The 21,952-nt window shown below is 32.4% G+C and overlaps 2 protein-coding genes across 6 annotated transcripts; one reads left to right on the top strand and one right to left on the bottom strand.

Moving 5' to 3' along the window:
- Window positions 1-3,767: 3,767 nt before the first annotated feature.
- Window positions 3,768-16,823, top strand: LOC105364353 (protein turtle homolog A). 5 transcript variants are annotated; one of them, XR_912950.1, is made up of 7 exons: window positions 3,768-3,985; window positions 7,336-7,626; window positions 7,704-7,894; window positions 8,173-8,302; window positions 8,482-8,622; window positions 10,832-11,115; window positions 16,199-16,823. XR_912950.1 is itself a non-coding variant. In XM_011502259.1 (7 exons), exons 1-7 carry the CDS (start codon window positions 3,892-3,894, stop codon window positions 10,857-10,859), a joined length of 909 nt encoding a protein of 302 aa, XP_011500561.1. In that variant the 5' UTR covers window positions 3,768-3,891; the 3' UTR covers window positions 10,860-10,929. The 5 variants fall into 5 exon arrangements, 4 of the variants coding, with proteins under 4 accessions (XP_011500561.1, XP_011500562.1, XP_011500560.1 ...); XM_011502259.1 differs by lacking the exon at window positions 16,199-16,823 and adding an exon at window positions 9,600-9,633 and having other exon boundaries at window positions 10,832-10,929; XM_011502260.1 differs by lacking the exon at window positions 10,832-11,115.
- A 2,006-nt stretch (window positions 16,824-18,829) lies between these two features.
- Window positions 18,830-20,117, bottom strand: Rrp40 (exosome complex component Rrp40). Its single transcript, XM_011502257.1, has 2 exons — window positions 19,836-20,117; window positions 18,830-19,758 (listed from the first exon to the last, which is right to left on the bottom strand). Exons 1-2 carry the CDS (start codon window positions 20,021-20,023, stop codon window positions 19,236-19,238), a joined length of 711 nt encoding a protein of 236 aa, XP_011500559.1. The 5' UTR covers window positions 20,024-20,117; the 3' UTR covers window positions 18,830-19,235.
- Between the last annotated feature and the right edge of the window lie 1,835 nt (window positions 20,118-21,952).

The following is a 21,952-nucleotide window of genomic DNA, read 5'->3' as shown; positions in this document are numbered from 1 at the left end:
ATTTAATCTTTCAAACTTTACAGATTAAAGATGAATAAATCACATTTTTACGAACAAATTAAATACAATAATTTTAATAATTTGCATTATAATATTGTTTTTACGTAAAATAAATTTCGATTTTTGTTTTACAATAATTTATATAAACAATAGATTTCATTGAAAAACATCCGTGTTAAATTGAAATGCCGTGATCTAGCATTAAAGTTGTGCAATATTCAATTGCATTTCAACTTATAAAATCATGTTCAACTCGAGTATTCTTTCATCAGCATTTTTTCAATGTACGTAATAGTCTTTTGTACCTGCTAGTGAATAATAAATTTTTAAGGTATAATATAAAAGGAAAAAAAATGAAAAATAAAATTACTCCTTTTTTGCCAAAATATATGTATTTTTTTTAATCGTTTACGTCATTATTCAAGTTAAATAATTATTTTCTCTTTCAATTTATTTTGACACTGCTGGGAAGTACTCTATACAATTTAATTAAAACTTCTGTTTAATACTACATTCAAATTTTTCACCGCGAGAAAAAATTATAAGTAATTTTAATAATTAGCGACTTATTCGATCAGAAATTTATTTCAATCCCTCAATTGTATACGGGAAAATTAATATTTTTATTTATCACTGTATTATAATAATTTGCATTATATTAAATTTATGATATTCACTCTATTACGTAAATAAATTTATTTAAAATAAACTTTTTCTTTCTAGACATAGACAATGTTTAATAAAATTGTGTATTATCATGTAATTAGCAAATTATTAAATTTCCAAGCAAATTTTCCATGTGCTTTCGAAAATCTTAAAAATGATGAAACATATTGATTTTAAATCTTATCAGCTTTCGGAATAATTATCTATTAGTTATAAAGATCCAACGAATACAATATATAAATGTTAATGGAAAGTACTTAACATCTAGGAAAAAAAAGAATTTTCAATTAACTATATCGTATTATATATATATATACCCCCCCCCCCCCCGACACACACAAACACAAACACAAACACAAAAGCAAAAACACATACAAACATGTACATATTAATATATATATATATATATTTAATTAATTCTAAGTTTTTTTTTTTTTAATCAAAGATCGATCATTCTTAATGAAGTAAATTGAAAAGCAAAACAATAATGCTATTATTCTATATCTTTGAAAAAAGAAAAGAAAAAAAGGAGACAAGATGATATAAGAGACGTATATAGTGATATTTAAATCAAGTCACTTAATTTTTTAAAATTTACACCATTCTTTCGTTTAAAATTATTAATGAAGATGCTTATCAAAGTTTTTATGCGATTAACATCTTATTTCACTCTTGGCTGTATTATTGCATTAGTGAAGGACAGTGACATTGAAGGAAAGCAATTATACGAAGGTGAAGATGTTTATTTATGCGTGATTAGTACGATTGGTCACGTAGTGAATATCCGAATTGCATATCCGCATATTAATTAAGAAATTTTTTTTTTTTTTTTTTTTTTTTTTTTAATCTATAATGAATCTAATTCCTTTGTCGTTAATAAAAAAATCACTATAAAATGCCGTTATATAATTAATGTCACGTTCAGTTTAACAATATTAGCAATAATAACAAAAACAGAAATAATAATAAGTAATAATAATAATAATCACAATAAATACTTTTGTGTTTTATGTAGAATATAAAAAAAAATAAAAATTGGTATTGTAGGTATAATTATATACTGTTGGAGTTTTACAAAAATAGAGAAATTGATGCACAAAGTAGATCTACGTAATTGTAGCAAACCGAGTTAGTTTACAATTATAATGAATAATATTATATAAGTTTCTATTAGAGTTTGCAAAAATGCCATTAAAATTCATTCCATTAGATAAATCTTACTTTATTTGTAATGATATGATCAACGCAGTGTTGATTACATTTGTGGGAAATTACTATGTAATAATATAATGAATATTATGAATAATATGCAGATGTTTTTTATTTCAACTGCATTATAGTAATTATTTTTCAGAATTCATTTTTTCGTCGATAAATTGAATTTATCTTTAGGAGCAATTATGAATGTATTAAAGCAATTATTCGTAGAAAGGGAAATCAATAGATTTTTCATTTCTTGGAAATAATAATAGTTCTATGGATTCTTTTGAAGGGCAATCGAGTTCTGTTTTATCGTTACGTTTCAGTATCGTTTTTTTTTTTTTTTTTTTTTTTTAACTTTTATGAATATGAATGCTGAGTATTTTTCGTTTACTGCAAAATACACATTTTACAATAATATTATTTATACCAATGTAAAAAATAATATATATATATATATATATATATATATCATAAAAATCATAAAAATAGTTTATTAAAAATTATTGAAGAAAAATAATAAATAATAATATGAATCGATTAAGGATCACGTTTATTTACATTTTTTTGCATTTTTGCTTTTATTTTTGTTGATGATGTAAATGGATTAATTTATTGTTAAATAGAGCAATATATGAAATATTATTAAATCATAGTACGATAAATCATAAACATTAAATCATGTTTACGATATCCTCTCATTATCATTTTCAACCAAAACATATTCAAACACGTAACGCAGTAACATTGTAATGAAAGCGTAGGATAAAATTCGAACACTTATTGCACTTGTCGCTTAAATCACAATTTGCAGAATATTGTTTCATTCGAGCAGTAATGCCACGTATTATATAATAAATTTGAATGAATTGTATTTGCAATTTTATAAAGGCGATTTTCTTAATCAAAGAGATGAATAAGTTGTGCGATGGCAAATTATAATTAATTTTTAGCGACTCGATATGTTTGAAATAAACGTTATTGGAGGTTTGAGAAAACAATAGTAAGCTTTACGTAAGCTAAAAGAAAGAAAGAAAAATTGCAAAAAAATTAATTACTCTTGGTAATAAAGTGTTAATTACGAAGCAAGTAAATTCATTTTCTTCAATAATCGCTACTCCAGCCTTAGACCAAAGTGAAATATTGTCCAGGGCATAGAAAGTACAAGCTTTCCCGGTTAAAAGTTCCTCTCAATGCACTTCAACATCAATTTCAACATACACGCCCACGTGGGCGTGCGTGCGCATAAATGTGTGCGTGTCGGTTCGTTTTCCGTATGTACAAACAACCTGTGAAAAATTGCAGCTTCGCACGCAACGCGAATATCACGTCCGCTAATGCGATTATATACTTTAACGAGAGACGTCTCGTAAGTGTAATGACACATATTACGAATCGCAGGCCGTGATTGTCGGCTCGGCTCGTCGTCTCGCCAACGAAGTCGCGAACAACGTCCTCGTCACCGCGAGGAGTTCACTCGAGCATCTCCAGGCGCGAGTCGCTTCGAAACCAATCCTATAATCATAATATAGATGGTTCCCCCAGCGGCCCTCCAGCTCCTCCAGTTCCTCTTGCTCCCCTCCCCACGCCCCGCAATTTCACTCGCTCATCCGATCGCCCCTCCCCCCTCTCTCTACCAATTCACCCTTCATTCGGCCCCTAGTCACAGTACGGAGGATCGAAGGATAAGGGTGGATGATAGGAGGGTGCGAGGAAGCGGCGACCTCGAGGCAAAACCCTCCGCGTAGGTGGTTGTAAATGTGCGTGCGCATAGCCGGACTCGCTCGACTCGCGCGGCCGTCCCTCTCCCCGTTGTCCCGACCGCAGAACGCGTGCGCGCGCGCGCGCCCGCTCACGACTCACCTCCAGCAGACGAGAAGCAGAAGGGGGCGATCTACTCCTTCCGGCGGCGCGAGAACGGCAGTGCGAGCCGAGCCCGAGAAGGAGCGAGCCGCGCGACCTGCTGGCGCGCGAGGAGATGGTGCCGTGTCCGGGCCGCTGACCGACGCCCCCGAATATGGGACAATGTCGGCCCAAAGTGTCAACTGGCCGCCCCCGTCGTCCTCGGCGGCGCCGCCACCACCGCCGCTGCCTCTGCTGTTGCTGCTCTGCCTCGCAGGTGAGGCTCGCGGGCGCGACCTTCCGCGGCCTCCCGTCACCGCCGTCACTCCCCCCCTCCCAATCCCCCCTCCCCGACCAACCACAACCCGCGCGACCCCCTCCGCGCACCCCGCCCGTCCAATGCGCACTATGGATTTTGGATGAGAAGGCTTTATTTAAGCTGCGCCCTGTGATGTGAACAACCTTGTGCCGTCCTACGAGCACGCAACCGCCCACGCGCACACCCTATCCCCCGTCGCCATCCCCGTGGGCGCTTATCGACCTCATACCCGTCGCCATCATACCCGAGGACTCCGGATGTCCGGGTCCATATTTTTCTGGATCGGCCGTACGTTCCTTGTGTGCGTATATCTTCATTCGTACTTTCCTCGTACCGCTCCTCGTCCTTGCCGACGACCCTCGCACTTGCGCTCCTCGACCGAATCCGTCGCCGAGAGCAGCGCCGAGAGCAGCGCCGAGAACAGCGCCGAACCATCGTGTACCTGCAATTTGACAAGTGAATGAAGAAATCAAACAATCGTTGCTAGGCCAATCGCTACTTTATAACCCCACGTGCGACCGACGCGAATTACACATTCGCTCGAGCGCTGTCCATTATGTTATTTGCCGAGATAACGAAATAGACAATCTTGGTAATCGCTCCGCACTATCCCGGCTGTTTCCACGTCGCCGTTGCCACTACACGACAGCTTACATCGGATGTCCGTGTTAGACCTTATCGATGATCAATGCCGAGTGCATAAATTTGGCGAAGATACGAATGCTAATAATAATTCGCGCGGCTTGCAATGCCGGAGCTTACAGTGCCATTTAAATGTCCATTCGCATTACGACGGAGTTGACGGACGCTTGTATTTTTTAATCAATAAGGTGAATTGGAATTTTGCGGAGTGCATAGAGCTTAAAGCTAATATCGCGTGTGCTTGATAGACGTAGCCGAGCAATATTATTCATACGCCCCTGTCGCTTCAAGCGTTATGTCGTGCTTTAAGAAAGTACAAATTAGCTTTAAATGCACACTGTTAGCCGACGAATTTAATGAAATGTGAAATTAAGTTGCCGGGATTATTTACTTAGCAATGTCCGTGTTATCAAAGACCTTTGGCTTATGTTGAGAAATTCGAAGGTTTCGTGCAAATATTACAATACGTGCAGCGAACAAATAACAGAGCGAACACTTAATTGAACGCCACTTCCTTCTCCTCGAGCAGCCACTTTTACTGATCGCTGATAACAATTTTAACAATGCTTTTTATCTCTGCTCGTCAAAAGCTTCTAAGCCCAATCTGAATCCTTGATTAAATATAAAGCTTTTATGATTTTACAAATGCACTTGTATGCACAGGCGGCACAGGCACAGTCGCGCGCGCGCGCGCGCGACGTGACCTGGTTCTAAGATAAATGAGCACATTGTTTTCAGCTGTTCTTCTATTCCAAATGATACGTGTGTATGGATGCTCTCAGGATTTCACAGAATAAATCTTTCGATACTATCGCGAGGATTTGCATTTTTCAGTCGCACGTTATCAATTTAATTGTAAATTTTAATTAAACGCAGACTTGCTTTTGTAAGAATAGAGCAGCTTGAAAGATCAATTGTGCGTGTTTTTTTGTCGATATCGTATTTGAATATTTGTATGGAGAAGAAAAAAAAAAGAACAAACAAAATATACCATCAGTTCGTAAGTCCAATATATCTATATTCAGAACGGCAAAGCAATATGTATTTCTATCAAAGTGCCGATGCCTTATTGATGATGGCAGTCGTCGTTTCATTCATTTTTATTTTATTCTACTCTATTCCGTTTTATACTACCATCGCTATGTTTTTTTATTTTTTTTTTTTTTTTTTTTTTGCATGCAAATTTTTCTACGCATTCACAATTCACAATTCACAATTGACAAACTAAGCATCGTTTATTAACGTGTAATTGATAAAAACAATTATCAACGAAGTATAGATTGCCCGCGGCTTGATTGCTTTAAGTACAATATAAACGCATTGTAATTTAAAGATAAGTTAATGAAACAAATTTGTTACACTTAAGAATTTATTATTCAATGGAATATTCCGATTTGTAAAGCAGATTTTACAGCAATTCGATTAATGTGCCGCATAACAACGTTTGTTTATAACAAGTTTTTAAAGCAAAAAAAAAAAAAAAAAATAAATAAATAAATAAATAAAAATTCATTTTTATACATAATATACCAATGTACCTGGACTTTGGAAATGATGATTTTTCAAAAATACCTTTTATTTTCAAGTAAAATTCAAGTGAAAAATGTGACAGTTTATTAGCGCTTCTAATTAGTTGTTTGTTTACAAATGAGACGAGGTAACGCAAAGAATATCCTCGATTTGTAAATTATAAGAATTTCGAATAATTCAATTTCTAATTTTAACTAACATTTAACGAATACAATTGATACATACATTTTTAAACAAATACTAAATGGCGCTTTCACTTAAAAAAATATACGAAGATAAAGCAATAAATATTCGATAATTCGTGTGATTCAAACAATTTTTCATTCCACAGCAGCTTGCCAGTCGCTGAATTTTATTACTTCTTCTTTGTTTGTTTGTTTGTTTTTTTTTTAATTTTAATTTCCATATCAATATGCTTTAATTTTATCGAATGTATTGAGGATTATATTTTTCTTGTTTTTATTAATTTTTTTAAAACTAATTAGAAGTTTTCTAGTTCATTCGAATTTTCATTAGCCATACATTTAGCTTCTCTTCATAAGAATAAACTCTTATTCTTAATAATTAATTTATTAATTAGTTTGTAAAATTAAACAAACGCGTGTTAATGAAAGTACCTTCGATCTTCGATATCCCGACTTAAATTTCATTAAAAGGACACATCGTTCTTATAATGTCGCATTGGCTTGCTTTAGTTATCGAATAATTTTCTTACGATTTCACGATATGGACTACTAAATAAACCAAAAAACCAAAAAAAAAAAAAAAAAAAAAAAAAAAAAAAAAAAAAAAACTAAAGAAAAACGAAAATAACATTCAACGAGAATCGATACTTTTACACTCGTTTACGTATCAAGCAACGTGTACATGAGTGTATTAATGCATGCACGGAGAGAGAGAGAGAGAGAGGGACGGGCGTAATCTCAGACATCTCGTGTAAAACACAGGATATAGTGCAGTTACCACAAGATTCGGAAATGTAGTTGTAAAAAAGCGAAAAGGAAAAGGAAAGAAAAGCCGGAATTTTGCCATGAAAAAGCAGACGTTTAGACGGGGGAGCCCGACGCAACCCACAACTTAACATATTCCTACATCATCCCTCGCCAATTATTTATTTATTAATTAATGCTTTGCAGGCTGGCACGGAGCACTGGGACTAGCGCCAGTTCCGTTGCGCAACGTGAGCGTCGATGTTGGCGACAACGTAACAGTCGTTTGCTCCAACGAGGGTAGGGCGCAAATTTTTGGGACAAGCAACAAGATAACGTGGATACGTGAGGGCCGAGAGGATGGTCAGAGCAAGCGGCTGACGGTCGAGCCCAGTGGTCTTTTGAAGCTCATAAACGTCAGTCGATTCGATACGGGAGATTATTATTGTACTTTGGACGACGATGCTGTGAGAGATAGGATCAGTGTCCAAGTAAGAAGTAAGTAAGGGCACGTAAGGTTGACTGCTCGGGGCTAAAGAGATCTTTGTTCCTTCACGATGTCGCGTGAATTTTAGCGCCTCCTCCAGCTCTGCACAATGTTTGGGTTAAGCCGTCGACTATATTGGCGAATATTCTGTGGGAAGTAGCGGGCACCGGAGGTTATCCCATCATCGACTTTACGGCGGAGTATCGCTTGAAGCCGAGTCCCGGTGACGAGGCCGATGACTGGAAGCCCATTATTCCTACGCACATTCCTCCTAATTCCGTAAGGGACAATTACGCCTTGCGTAATGCAAAAATGCACGAGGGTGTTTCGAATTAATTTTGTTTTGTGTTTGTTCGTTTGTTGTTGTTGTTGTTGTTGTTGTTGTTGTTGTTTTTTTTTTTTATTTTATTTTATTTTTATTTTTATTTTTTTTTATTTTTCGTTTACAATTTACTAGCGTCTATTATTGTTTAAAATTTGTTCATAAATCTCTCACACGAGATTGCAATGATGGAGATATTAGGTTTGCCATAATTTCGACTCGTCTCTTATTACAGAGGCAAATAGACGTATATCATTTAGAACCGAACACGACATATTCCTTTCGAGTATGGGCGACCAACCAACTTGGAAGAGGAGACATTGTCGAGGTAGAAGGTCACACTCATCACAGCGTCGAAGAATTAGGTATAATAACCGCCACGCAAATCATACCCTCTTGCCCCCCCCCCACCCACCCACCACCCTATTATTGCCTCGAGTTAATTCGAGAATTAAGAAAATTTCCCATCTCCATAAGGACTATGAATTCTTGTTGCCTGCCAATGTTAAAATCCGCTTGTAATAACTCTGAACTTTTTTTTCAGAATTAGCAAGACACTTGCTGGCAGGAGTTGAAAATTTTGATACGCGCGTGTGGGTGGCAGCAGTGGGAATTGTTATGGGAACACTGATGGTTCTTGGGTTCGGTACATGCTACCTGTTGTATCGGGAGTGCAAGGCACCCTGTAAGCATTCTATTGTAATTTTATTTGAAAAAGCTTATGCTTCTACTCTGTCTCTTTGATAATTCATTGTTTCTGCTACTAACGGCTCGGCTAACCGGATGGTCGCGGCACTTAATGTGCATCGCGCAGCTTAATTTAACGATTAATTTAACGAAACGACACGGCACGTTCATGACGAACGAATATTTAATGAGTAGCAGAGACAAAAACTCCTGGCCTCCGATCTCTTATCTGCGGCCCTAATCTCTAGCTTCACTCAAACAGTCACTTTTAATCTTTAATCTACATTATCTCTGATCGCCAGTCCGTCACAGTGCCATTTTACCTTTTTCACTAATTTCTCTCGGCTGCAAGCGCTTTGCATAATACAACTAGAACTTAAAATTACCTAGTACTACTACTTTTTACATAAACTTTTATGCTACTTTGACTTTTGCACTCGATTAAGGATTACTATGATTACTCTCGTATTCACTCTCCTTATTATTATTATTATTATTATTATTGTTGTTGTTGTTGTTGTTGTTGTTGTTATGTCTAAATATTGCGTGGCACTGAGACTGATAAAAATTAATTTTATACTCTCGTAATCTATCACGAAACTTTGCACTTTATAAATTTTTATCTTCATAATTTATGTCATACGTAAGCTATATGGATTATTATAACCACCAAACTTATTTGAAGAGATGGATCATTTTCAATGCATTACATTGCCATATCATCGAATCATGATCGAGTCAAGCTCGTATTATCGGTACAACATTCGTTCGATTATCCTTTCAAATATTATAAGTATTACAGACAAATTTCTAATCATTATTATTGATGTTGTAGTCGGTAATTATCAATTATCAATTATCAATTATCAATTATCAATTATCATTTATCAATTATTATTATTATTATTATTATTATTATTATTATTATTATTATTATTATTAATAATAATTTATATTAATTTTGTGCTATTTAAGGTGTATCTTTCCGATGCTTTCTCCTAAACTTAAGGTAATAAGTTTTGGTGGTTTTTATTATGTATTTGTTATTATAATATTTTGCGAATAGTGCATTGAACAGTGCGAGGAAACTTGAAAATTAGATGTAGAGCATCTTGATCTAATGAAAACTCCAGTACGTACATCTAGAAAATTCGGGTTACGTAGATGTAGTTCAAATGTAGCGAATGTAGCCTATTTGAGAATGGGTGAATTAGTTCGTAATGGCCGAGATACTCTTTAGTGCAGATAAATAACGTAGTTGAAATAATAAAACTCCTATTTACATTTATTCACAAATTACATTTAAATATAAATTATAATGCGTAAATAATAATGGCGCACATGACAGCTTTGACGAGCAATCGTTTTATGGCTACTGCACAAATATTTAATTTAACTTCCTTTAGTCACGTAGTTTATATATAGTCAATTGAATCTTCAGGTGCACCCCAATTGGTACATTAAACAATCTCTTAAATTATACGTTACGATTATGCTTACATACATTATGATTTTAGAATGATATTTAATAATTAATAGCGCACGTAGTTTCTTATATAAATAAAGAATTGAAAACAACCGAAGATATAAGTTAGCGTTGTAAATTTATTCGGATAAGCTGATGCGATAAGCATCGACGTTGAATGTGTACAGCATGAGAAAACAACTATTTAAAGCTCAATACTTTGAAAATAATTTATACAATTTATTTTCGTTTAAGAATGTTGTTGAATAGTTTATTTCGACCGTTCCATCAAATTAATTACGATTTACTAAGAGGTATATGCACGCCTCTGTGTGCGCGCGTGCGTATATGTAGATATAGTATTTTTTTTTATTTCATTTGATTTTGTAACCAACCGATTAATTTATTTGCATCTTAATTGGTCCTCTCGTTGTAGAGATCCCCTTACGATCCTTATTTTGACAATTGCGACGACAGGCTTGGCACTTACGTAAGTAGCTCGGCCGGTGCAATAGCGAGAGCGAATGAGAGCGAGTTAGATAGTTAAGTAGAGAGAGAGAGAGAGCGAGAGAGAGGGGGGGGGGAGAGGGAGAGGGAGAGAGAGAGAGAGAGGGAGAGAGGGAGAGAGAGAGAGAGAGAGAGAGAGAGGGAGAGAGAGAGAGAGAGAGAGAGAGAGAGAGTAGAAGCTAATATGGCTCGTGGATCAGACCAATGAAAATTAATCTCCGCTCCGAAATTGCAGCGCAGCTGGAGGAGCAGGAAGTGATTGAGCTGGTGCCCAACATAATACTGAATCCGGGCTTCTTTGACGAGAGGACGGAACGCATACCGCAGGACGAGAACTTCAACAATCAGACGACGACGCGCCTAAACAACAACACCGTCGTGCAGCCAAGACGACTTTAGCGACTGATATTCACTTAGGCTTTAAGCGGCCGTGCAAGAGATAACGAGGCGCGCTAATAACGCGCTGCGTGTCCACGTGCTCGGGCCTGATCGAGGACGAGTCCCCGATTGTCCCACGAAGTAAGTTATTAACAGACTGCCGATAGCGAAACACTTTATATTTTGGACAATATGTACGAGAGGGGAGGAGCTTGAAGTGGATGCGGAAGGAAGAGCCGAGAAAGAAGAGCTCCCTTTATCTTTATTATGTTTTTTTTTTTTTTCAATGATTGATTTTGTAACGAGGTCGCTGATTACGTAAGGGATGAGCTTCAAAACGATATTGTCACATAGCTTTTGTCATATTGGACCAGAGACTTTTTTTTTTTTTTTTTGCTTTTCTTTCGTTCTTTTTTAATTCGTGCGTCGTTTGTGCCTCGTACACTCGGTTGAATATTGTAATCACTGGTGCTCAATGACCGAGCTTTATCATGGGGCTACTTCCACGGACGTGTGATAGAAGGAGATAGATGATAGATGATAGATGAATTCGTGGCTAGTAGGATAGTAGAGGATTTCCGAGGACGATTTCGGATTGTCGAAAGCATTGCGTTGATCCATGATGTTAAATATCAATGAGCCGCAATCTCCGTTTTCTGCATGAGCATTTAGCTCTCTTGTTACGTAATTTCAGTTACGATTATTGCAATTTATGGGAATAATCATTGGTTGACATTTGGATTTAGATAAAATTTTTTGCAACCCAAGAGCGGAGAAATTATGCTAGTAATTCAGTAGTACCTTTATTTCTATCTTGAATAATTCTAGTTGCAAGGTTTGATAATAACGGCGGATACTGTTAATGTTTTGTCGTTAATATTTGTTTATAAATATTATATAAAGATAAAGGCGTTAGTCGATTTTAAATGAGTAATGAAGAAAAAGAGTGCACGTTCCGAGGAGTGACGAGAGTAAAATGACGACAAATTGGCAGCCTTCTCATCTAACGATACTTTCAATCAAACAAAATTTATTATTCTTATAAAATTATTTATTCTTCGCTTAGAGATCATTAACAATACGTATCATTTAATGATATTTGCGTATTAGTTGGTTTTATCGTGAACGACGGTTCATTGATATAGGATTTTCAAATGTCCTCATTGACTGATCGAATATAATTATGAATCTTGAAGAATCCATATATTCGCTGAAAAATAATTGAAAAATTTATTTTAATTAGGATTTTAATTACAAAGTGCCTAGTGATGCTGGCATGTAGCTTTAAATTGCATAGCTTAGAGTGAAACAAATTGACGAAATCTGATACCAATTAGTTGAATATCGACATCATGCAGAAAGTGAGACATTTTTTGTACAATTATATAAAAGTGAAAATAATAATAATAAAAATAATAAATAAATACATAAATAATAATACAAAATAATAACGATAAATAATAAATAATAATAATAACGATAAATAATAAATAATAATAATAGAAATAAAATAAAGGCATCGCGCCACTCTGACTCGTCAAAGTGAATCATCGTTGCCCATCGGAGAAATCCATGCGGTACGCTAAAGTTATTTTTACTGCCGTTTTATGCTGCACGGGTGGTCTCGCGATTTTCGTAAAAAATAAAAATGTAAAAAAAGAAACAACAGCGAAGAATAACGTAACGTTTGCACTCGTTTCTTCTATTTTTTTTTCTTTTTTTTTTTTTTTGTAAACGAGATGAGAAAACGAACGTACGTAGACTAATGGGATTTTTTTACCGAAATAATGACAAAACTGCGCTGAATGATTGACGTCGTAATAAAAGCTTAAGCAACAACTCAATGATCGAGAATAAAATGCGTTCCTTACTCCTGCGTGAAAAAGCATCGGATTTGAGCTCTCTTTTTCGAAAACTACGTAATTATGTAGTATCCACTGGAAGATTCCCGAGTCGATAAATGAAAACAAAAACAAAAAGAAAACGAAAAGAAAATTCAATTTATTAAAAAATACATTTTATTTCCTTTTTTCTTCAATGGCTCTCGTTTCTTCAATCATGAACGAATGTCGAAGGGTAATTCACGATTTTACGAGCAGAGACAGACTGCTTTCCGTTCAATTTCATCGAGTCGTAATTACTTTTCATGTAAACCTTATTTCGCTTTCAATTATTTCAATAGAAAATTCCGAGGTGATGCAAGAAAGGATGCACATATCGTAGTATAAAACGAAATTTTTAAATGACACGTCGATTAAATGCTCAAGGCACTAAACTTGGGCATTAAAGACTTTATTTTGTAAAGAATCTTGAATTAACATTAATTTAATTGATATAATTTTATATAATGTCGTTGAGCCGCGATCGACACCTAATACAATATGCACGTAAGCTTGATGCATTATTAATTTAAAATTTTCTAAACTAATCGATGTATTGATATATACCGTAAGTCTCTGTGAGGATCGGAATTTCAAGAAAAGTTTGCATTCCATTCACAATCATAATCACCAGAGCTTTCTATTCGCTTCAGTTGCGTTTGTATGAGCCACGCGCGCGCGCGCGCACACACACACACACACACACACACAAATAATAAGTGGCTGAAGAATCGAACTGTATCAAAGTAAATCTAGACAAATAATAATCCGCACAATTTCCTTTAAAGGCGTGAGAAAAGGGAATAGCGGAATAACGCAAATATTCTTACCGATAATGGCAAACCTCTGTAGTTTTTGCAAGCTCAACTATATTTTATTAATAGTGTGCAATTCTAACGGAATATCATCACATTACCGAGTGGCATCTATTATTCCAAGTTATATGTGAAATATAAGTTAATGTTGATGAAATAGGTGTTTGATCTTTATGATCGAGACAGACGATGATTATCGAATTGGACGCATAAGGATATATGATCGTAAAAAGTTAGTGTGGCAGATGCGAGTCTCGATAGTCGTATGAACAAAGTATTCAAGGACATCGTATCCTATCAAGATAATAATAATAATAAGACCGTAGGCGTTTTTACTATAACTTATTAGACGTATTCAATACTGTTTTTAACGATGAAAGTAATAGTTTTACAATCGTAATGACATTGATTTTAAGTAAGGACACCCAATTCTGCCTCAGATAGTTAACGGACAATAGTTGCTATCCTAGACTGCGTAATACGAATGCAACTTATAAGAAAAATAGTTCGCCACTGTGACACTTTCTTGATTTGATTGAAAATAGCAGCTGTGTGTGTGTGTTCGCGCGCGCGCGCGCCCGTGTGGGTGTGTGACGATGAAATTGTTTCTTTTATAATTATGTTCTTATTTACTTTAAAATAACAATGCTATCTCATTGATGTATTCTATTAATGTATTCTCAAAAATATAAATCATACTTTTTAGTACAAGTGTTGAATGATAACCATATCAATGTTATAATATGTAAACATCAATTATAGCATTCATTAATTGGAAGAACATAAGAATATTTTAATGAAAAATATTGGAAACAGTGGCTTACAGTGGAAATTGGCAAAAAAATTTACAACCAGTGATAGAATATTGACAATGTGTTAGAAAAAGAAGCTTTTGATGCCCCATTTGTCAAAATATTAAATCTAGATTATTCGCCATAATTTGTCTGTACTACTTTGTCTGTACAGATATTTTAATGTCTTTGAGATATTCTATTATATTAGTTAATATTCGTATTGAATATTTTCCAATTAATAATGATTAATACACTTTGTTTTTTATTAGTGTTTCTATTATGAAAATGTCTATTTATTACAAAACACTTTTTAAATATTATTGTATTATATAAATTTGTTGACATGGGCTAGATTGTAGTGGCTGTTGATGTAAATGAAGACGAACAGTAGCACAAAAAAACTCGAGTAATAATGCCGTTGAGGATGTTAAGCATTTTTCATGAAAATACATTGTATTATTATGAAGCACCTGTAGCTAATGTTTTTCATATTTTTCAACTGCGCATGATACTCGACTATATTCGTAATAATATAACTGTCACTAGAAAACAAAAAAAAAAAAAAAAAAAAAAAAAAAAAAAAAAAAAACAAAAACAAAAAAAAACAAAAAACAAAAACAAAAACAAAAACAAAAACAAAAAGACGATGCAGTTTCACTCATTCGGTTGTACGATACATGTATTATTAGATTTTCTCCTATTGGATTATTGCCGAAACTAATTAATCTAATTATGATTGTGAAGAAACGAAAAAACGAAACGGCTAAGACACTTTGGTGCACGCAGGTTGTATAATAATTGGTTGTGCATTGTTGCATAGAAGCTTTTCGCAATGCTTTCTTTCTCCTTTCGTAATATTTTGTAAATCTTACAAAGTTTACAACGGGGACGAACAAATTCTGTATAGCTTCGTACTATGCACTCTGTGTTGTGAATGGTAAAATAAATATACATGCTAAATGAAATGAATAATGAAAACGATAAAAAAAAAAAAAAAAAAAAAAAAAAAAAAAAAGAAAGAAAAGAGACAACAACAATAATAAATAAATAAATAAATAAATAAATAAATCAATAATAATAGTAATAGCAATAGTAATAACGATAATATAAAATTTAATATATATATATATATATATATATATATATATATAGCCAAGGCATCATAATATTTTAGCTATTAATAAGCAAAGACAATTTTTTATACACATATATTAAATAAGTACATGTGGGGGAAAAAAAAACAATGCAATGATAAACTATTTACCTATATATTCGTATATATATATATATATATATATATATATATATACGTATAGTGGAAAGTTTTATCCTTTGATACTGAGAGCTTCGTGATGAGCTGAGAAAATCTCGTGCTCCTTGGAGATGATTTCATCATAGCAATCGTATTTTCCTCGATTCAGTCTTTTATGCAAAATCGTACAAATGTGTTATTGTTTATTTTCATACTTATTAATAAAATCAGCTAATTTTCACACCTGAGTTACAAAGTTAGTGACGATCATACACGTATCATATCCGTTATACTAATTTTCTATGGATTATTTTTTGAATTACAAGCTTATACGTACATAATTATGTTGTTGTTGTTGTTGTTGTTGTTGTTGTTGCTGTTATCTATTTATACTCTAATAATTACTTTTATTGTTTGCTTAGTATTAATTTAGTGGTGCTTTTTATTTTTTAAATAAACGAAGACAACGTCTTTTTATTTTAGATTGTCTATTTAGCAACAAAGTAAAGAGTAACTTTTAATCAACGGAAAGAAAATTATTCTTGTAATTATGGAACCAAGAGGTCGGCGTATGCGTAGTGAGTAGGTTATTTAGATCCATTTCATCGAGACAATTATAATTATCTGCCATTGCGATTTCATTATAATAACAGAGAAATTCAGTATTTAGCAATTGAGTGGGAATTATTAAAAGATGCGCGTCTTTCTTCAGTATTATTATAATTGAAATATCGACGGAAAACAATTTACCATATTAATTGTGTCGATTTAAAGAGAGAAGATAAAAGATGAAAAATAAAAATAGAAATAATCGTCGTATTTTTTAATATTCGTCATAGTTTCTAATAAGTTAAGATATTTCTAAGAGATTTTCACTATTCGCTTTGAACGTCTTGATAATAAGCTTTACGATTATTTTGTAAAAGTGGCAGATATTTTCATTCATATCATCATTATAGTCTGGAATACCTACCTACCTGATAAAAAATACCTTGGAATATTTTGAAAGTCTTTTACACTTTTTATTTATCAGACATCATTTCTCGTTCTCTATAGGTGTCTGGCGATTCGATTTGTAAAATAGAGAACTTGTAAACAGCGTTCAAAATGTGGGTCGGAGGAGGGGGGGGGGGGGGGAGAAGAAAAATAAAAAATAAAAACAAAAACAAAAACAAAAACAAAAACAAAAACAAAAACAGGAAGAAGAAGAAGAAGAAGAAGAAGAATAAGAAGAGATCTATGCTTAGAAATAACCAATGCATTTTTGTAGTCGGATGTATTTAACTAGCGAACTATAATATTTGTATTAAACAAAGTATGGTAGCATATATAACAGATTACTATTATGGTTGCTGGTAAAACCATTATTTTCAAAATTCCTTCATTGCTACCTGTGAATATGACAACTTGAGCATTATTAAAATTAACGTTTTAATCAATAAGTAAAGTTATATTGTCAAAATTTTGTGCCGCACAACATTTATTTCATCGCAATTTATTAAATCGTAATGGTATACTTATTAAAAAGCATTAATTAATTTGAATTGAAGCTTTTAAACGAAGATGTAATTTATTATTGTCTAAAATATATATTTTAATTGGATACATTAAAGTTAGTTTAGTGATATTTTGAGAAAACAGTCTCGTCAATCGTGGTTGACTATATTGGCTCAATTTGTCATACCGTCGTTAAGTACGAAAAATCTGTTAACGTCGTGAAACTCCTCCCCAGCACAGCTAATGCCATAAGACGTTGATTAATTAATTATTTATTATAATTGTTTGTTTTTTGTTATGTGTTTTGTATTTCGTTATTAATCTTTATTAGTTGCTATCGATTCTCTATAATTTATTGGCGTAATAAAGAAAATAAGCCAATGCATAGGAGTAACCGAATAAAGCCAGAAGCTCGTTTCATCTTTGTCTTTGAGATACATGCTTTGAGAATCAATGATGGAAATTTGAGTTAAATTAGTCCTACTCGCAACTAATATGGTATATATAAACCATCTATAGTATAGAAACTCAACTACCATACAATAATATCAATGACAGAATAGTCGTAATATGTATTTTCAAATACTAATCTCGTGTATATTCTTTATGAAATACATGTCGTGACACACATATATTTGTATGTTCATGTGTCATGATTATATGATGATAGACAGATATAGCCTTTGAGAACAAAGATATATTTTATTTATAAACATAATAAATATCTGAAAATCTTTGGACTTGATATATTGGTGTGTATATATATATAAAAGTGGATTATAAATTGTTTGTTCTAATTGTTAACGTAATGAGAAAATTTCTATTATTAGTTATATTTTCCTTAGCTCCTTCTTATTTGACCACTGATTTTCAGATGAATATATTTTATTTTAATAAAGAAAATACTGCACATTCCACTGTAAGTACAAAGTGCTTGGTGCGCTTTTTCTTATGATAAGAATTTAATGATCAGACTATTATATTTTAGTTAATAGATATAAGTTTAACTATCAATGTGATTCAGATGAAAGAAAAAAGAGAAAAGGGTTGATGTGTAAAGGACGAATCACTAAGGCTCTATTACCTTAGGAATTCTTATTCCAACGGTTGTGCACAACAATTTTCTTACTTTGCAATCCCTGCTACATATGCACACAAAATTGTCACTGCTGTGCTTTGTGAGCGAGTATTAGGCACATATCAGAAAGGTTTTGAAAAAACTTGTGTATCATAAATCAATCGATCGATTGTCATCCTAATAAGACATTCATGTTCATTCATAAATAAAAACACACGATGCTTTATTATATATTTATAAATTTATTATAAAATGAGTTTGTATCGTTTATAAGTAAATTGTAATTAAAATTCACTTAAGAATTTTATAATAGTGCTTATCTATATGCATATTAATATTAATATCTCCTATTCAAAATAATATTTTTTAAGCCTGACATGGCTTAGAACACCTCATTCTCGTACAATTATGATAATTACCGTAATTCAACGTTTAGTTCGGACAATTGCAACTGCTGTTTAAACTTCTACAATTCTTTTTTCTCACAAACACAAAATTATAGATATACATTATTATAAATTCTTCGAAAGACTATTTTATAATTTTGTTTTTAAAATTTGAATGCTTGAACAAAGCCAATCGGTACTTCAATATCTTAAAATTTCCTTGAACAATCCAATTGTTGTAATTCGATATCATAACTTTATATATCATTGTGAAAGACAGTTATAAAAGTAATTTTAATAAATAACTCTAATGTATCGCTTAAAGTGATTCTGCTTTCACGATGTTGAAGTAGTCAATCATTAAGAAGTCTTGCATTTTTATAAATGCACTATGTATGCTACATCTTTCATACCGCATTTTGTCACTATGATCGATTCTATAATCATACCTTGTCATTGAAAAAAACTGTGGAAATTTATTTACAGAAATTCATAACAAATACTAGTACAATAAATATAAAATCATTCGTAAAACATGAGTTTTATTTAAACCTATATCTTATTTCAGTTTAACTAAAGATTTCATTATGCTATCGCACAACTGTGGAAATTCGCTTGGCACTGTGTATTCGGCTGCCAATATTGCATTGGCAACTGCGATGGTGTCTTCGACGCTTGTTTTCGATTTTATCCAGATTTTTCCATTAATTCCTACTGCTAATTCATACTTCAGTTCGTCGGATAATAAGCGTAATAACGGACAGTTGGGCTTAAGAATCTTCCTAACAAGACTCAAGGAACACGTAAACAACATTCCATTCGTGCTCAATACTCCCAGCTTTCCTTTTTTACCAAACGAATCGACGCACACAATTTCTGGTTCCATATCCTTACTGGCAACTAAAAGTTTTGCATAAACAATATCTCCAATTTGAATATTTGGTCGATTCTTTTTACTGGAGCCTTCGAAAGCCAAATATGAAAGAGAGGCTTGCTCGCTAGCTCCTATATCGACTTTATAAATATCTCCTGCTTTTTGTGTTACTATTCCGACAACATTCTCTCCCTGACTAGGAATGTATCTATTTTTAAAGTGAAAAAGAAAAAAAATTAAAATGACAATCACAAGCGATCATTACTTCTTTAAAAAAAAAAATACCTCTTTTGAAAATTATCAACATAAAAGACATTTGATCTATGTTTCAAGATCCCTGCTTTGCATGCATATACTGTTTCACCGTCTGTTCGTAAACCAGGGCCTAATATAATTTTTTGTTTCTTATTTAATAACTGTGTATCTTTTATTATATCGCCAGGCATAACGATTTTTTCCGCCTTTGCTTCCATTCTTAAATGCCGAATGTTTTGAAATTACGAAGAAAGGTTAGATTAACTTAATTATTTCTTCATTATTTATATAAACGGCGTTAAGCAGAATTAGTATCGACTGTCACGAACCTACGGGCTTTTCAACGAAGCTGTAAAAAGAAAAAATACAAACTTCTTTACCATCGGTAGCCGCAGAGTCACAAAGCCAGCTTACATGAATTATTTTCGAGTTTTTATGTCGCAAATATTATTACAGCAATTACTGGCCCCATTAGATGGCCAATACTATGCTTATTCAATAATCCGGTATTGCAAGTATGGTTTTCAAACAAAAAGAAAATAATCAATAAAACAATAATGGTATTATTATTAAAATGGTATATAATCTCATACGTAATTTTAATAGTGTAATAAACAAGTCGAACACGATTTGTTCTACTATAATAATAATAATAATAATAATAATAATAATAATAATAATAATAATAATAATAGTTTAATTAATAAGAATGTATTGCAAAGTTCGACGGAACGTTCATTGGTAACGGATAAATTCAAATATTATACGAGACAAGTTAAGGAGAGAAATTAATAATACGTTCACTTGTGCTTAATTTCATAGTACTTAATAAATGAATAAGCAGTCGACAATTATATAGAATTATGTATTTTTTACAATTGGCAAAGTATAAATTTAAAATATAAATATTGAATTCCATTTTTGCAGGAAACCATCGCACAAAATAATATTTTTCTCTAAATTTACAATTAGGCTATATCGAGATCAAATTATCCGACTCTCTTAATTAATAGTTTAAGGGACTCTTTAATAGTCGTAATTTTTTTTTTTTTTTTTTTTTTTTTGAACATTCACATTGAACAAATTACATGGAATAAGTGTAAAAAAAAAAAAAAAAATATATATATATCCTAATCCATAAGCGGACATCAAATATACATTGTAAATTGTATTTATAATTAAAAGATTGCATAAGTATTGATTTATACAAGCGGGAAATTATTATTATTTTATAATAATTTTAGCCATTATAATAGGTCTTGACAGTTTTCTTTATATCGCTATTATGTCGGTTACAGAATAAAAAATAATTTTAATAAACCTTTCATATTTTATTTATCTCATGTATTATATAAATAATTGAATTAGTTATATTTCAATTTCTATTAATTTATGTTAATTACAAAAAATAGTTAATTTCTTTTTAATTTACCTTCAAAATTTTAATTATTTCTTAAAATTTATATTTTCTTAATAATAATAGTTAGGTAATTTTTTCATTTTTTTCTCTTCTTATCTATTTTTTTATTCGAACTTCGTTCTAATATTACTTTATTATTAATATTAATTGAATGAAATTTATTTGTATCGTATTATTGTAACGTAAAATTTCTATTAAATTCAAACTCTAACTGCACTTTAATGTTGTGAAATCATGTTGTCATATATAATTCATTTGGTGGATTTAGAAATTTATAATTCTATGTATAATTCTCATGATTCACATATATTAGAATAAATACAATGATTTATTAATCTATCCATTTGTTTCAAACTACAAAATATATAATTCTAAATTCTAAAATTAAAAAAATATCTATCTCAATCATATATGGCATTTACTAATATAGAAATCAATGACGTCAAATTAAAGAAAATGACTATTTAAAATTTCTTTCAATACTTCTTAAGCACTTTATTGCTTGCTCAAAGAGATTATTCAGTTGTTAACAATTTAGTTTCAATAATTTTAATTGTATTTACAATTTTATTTTAATATCGTGAAGAAATTGTTGTTTGTTTGTTTGTTTTTTTTTTTTTTTACAAAACTGAAATTAACGAATTGGTTTTATAAGAATAATTAATTGCACTTTCTTTATTAACAGAAAAATATACATTAATGCAAATACCTGTAATTATTATACATT

Source organism: Ceratosolen solmsi, unplaced genomic scaffold (genome assembly GCF_000503995.2).
Source record: "Ceratosolen solmsi marchali unplaced genomic scaffold, CerSol_1.0 scaffold31, whole genome shotgun sequence".
Taxonomy (NCBI): domain Eukaryota; kingdom Metazoa; phylum Arthropoda; class Insecta; order Hymenoptera; family Agaonidae; genus Ceratosolen; species Ceratosolen solmsi.
This window is presented reverse-complemented; position numbering and strand designations above follow the sequence as displayed.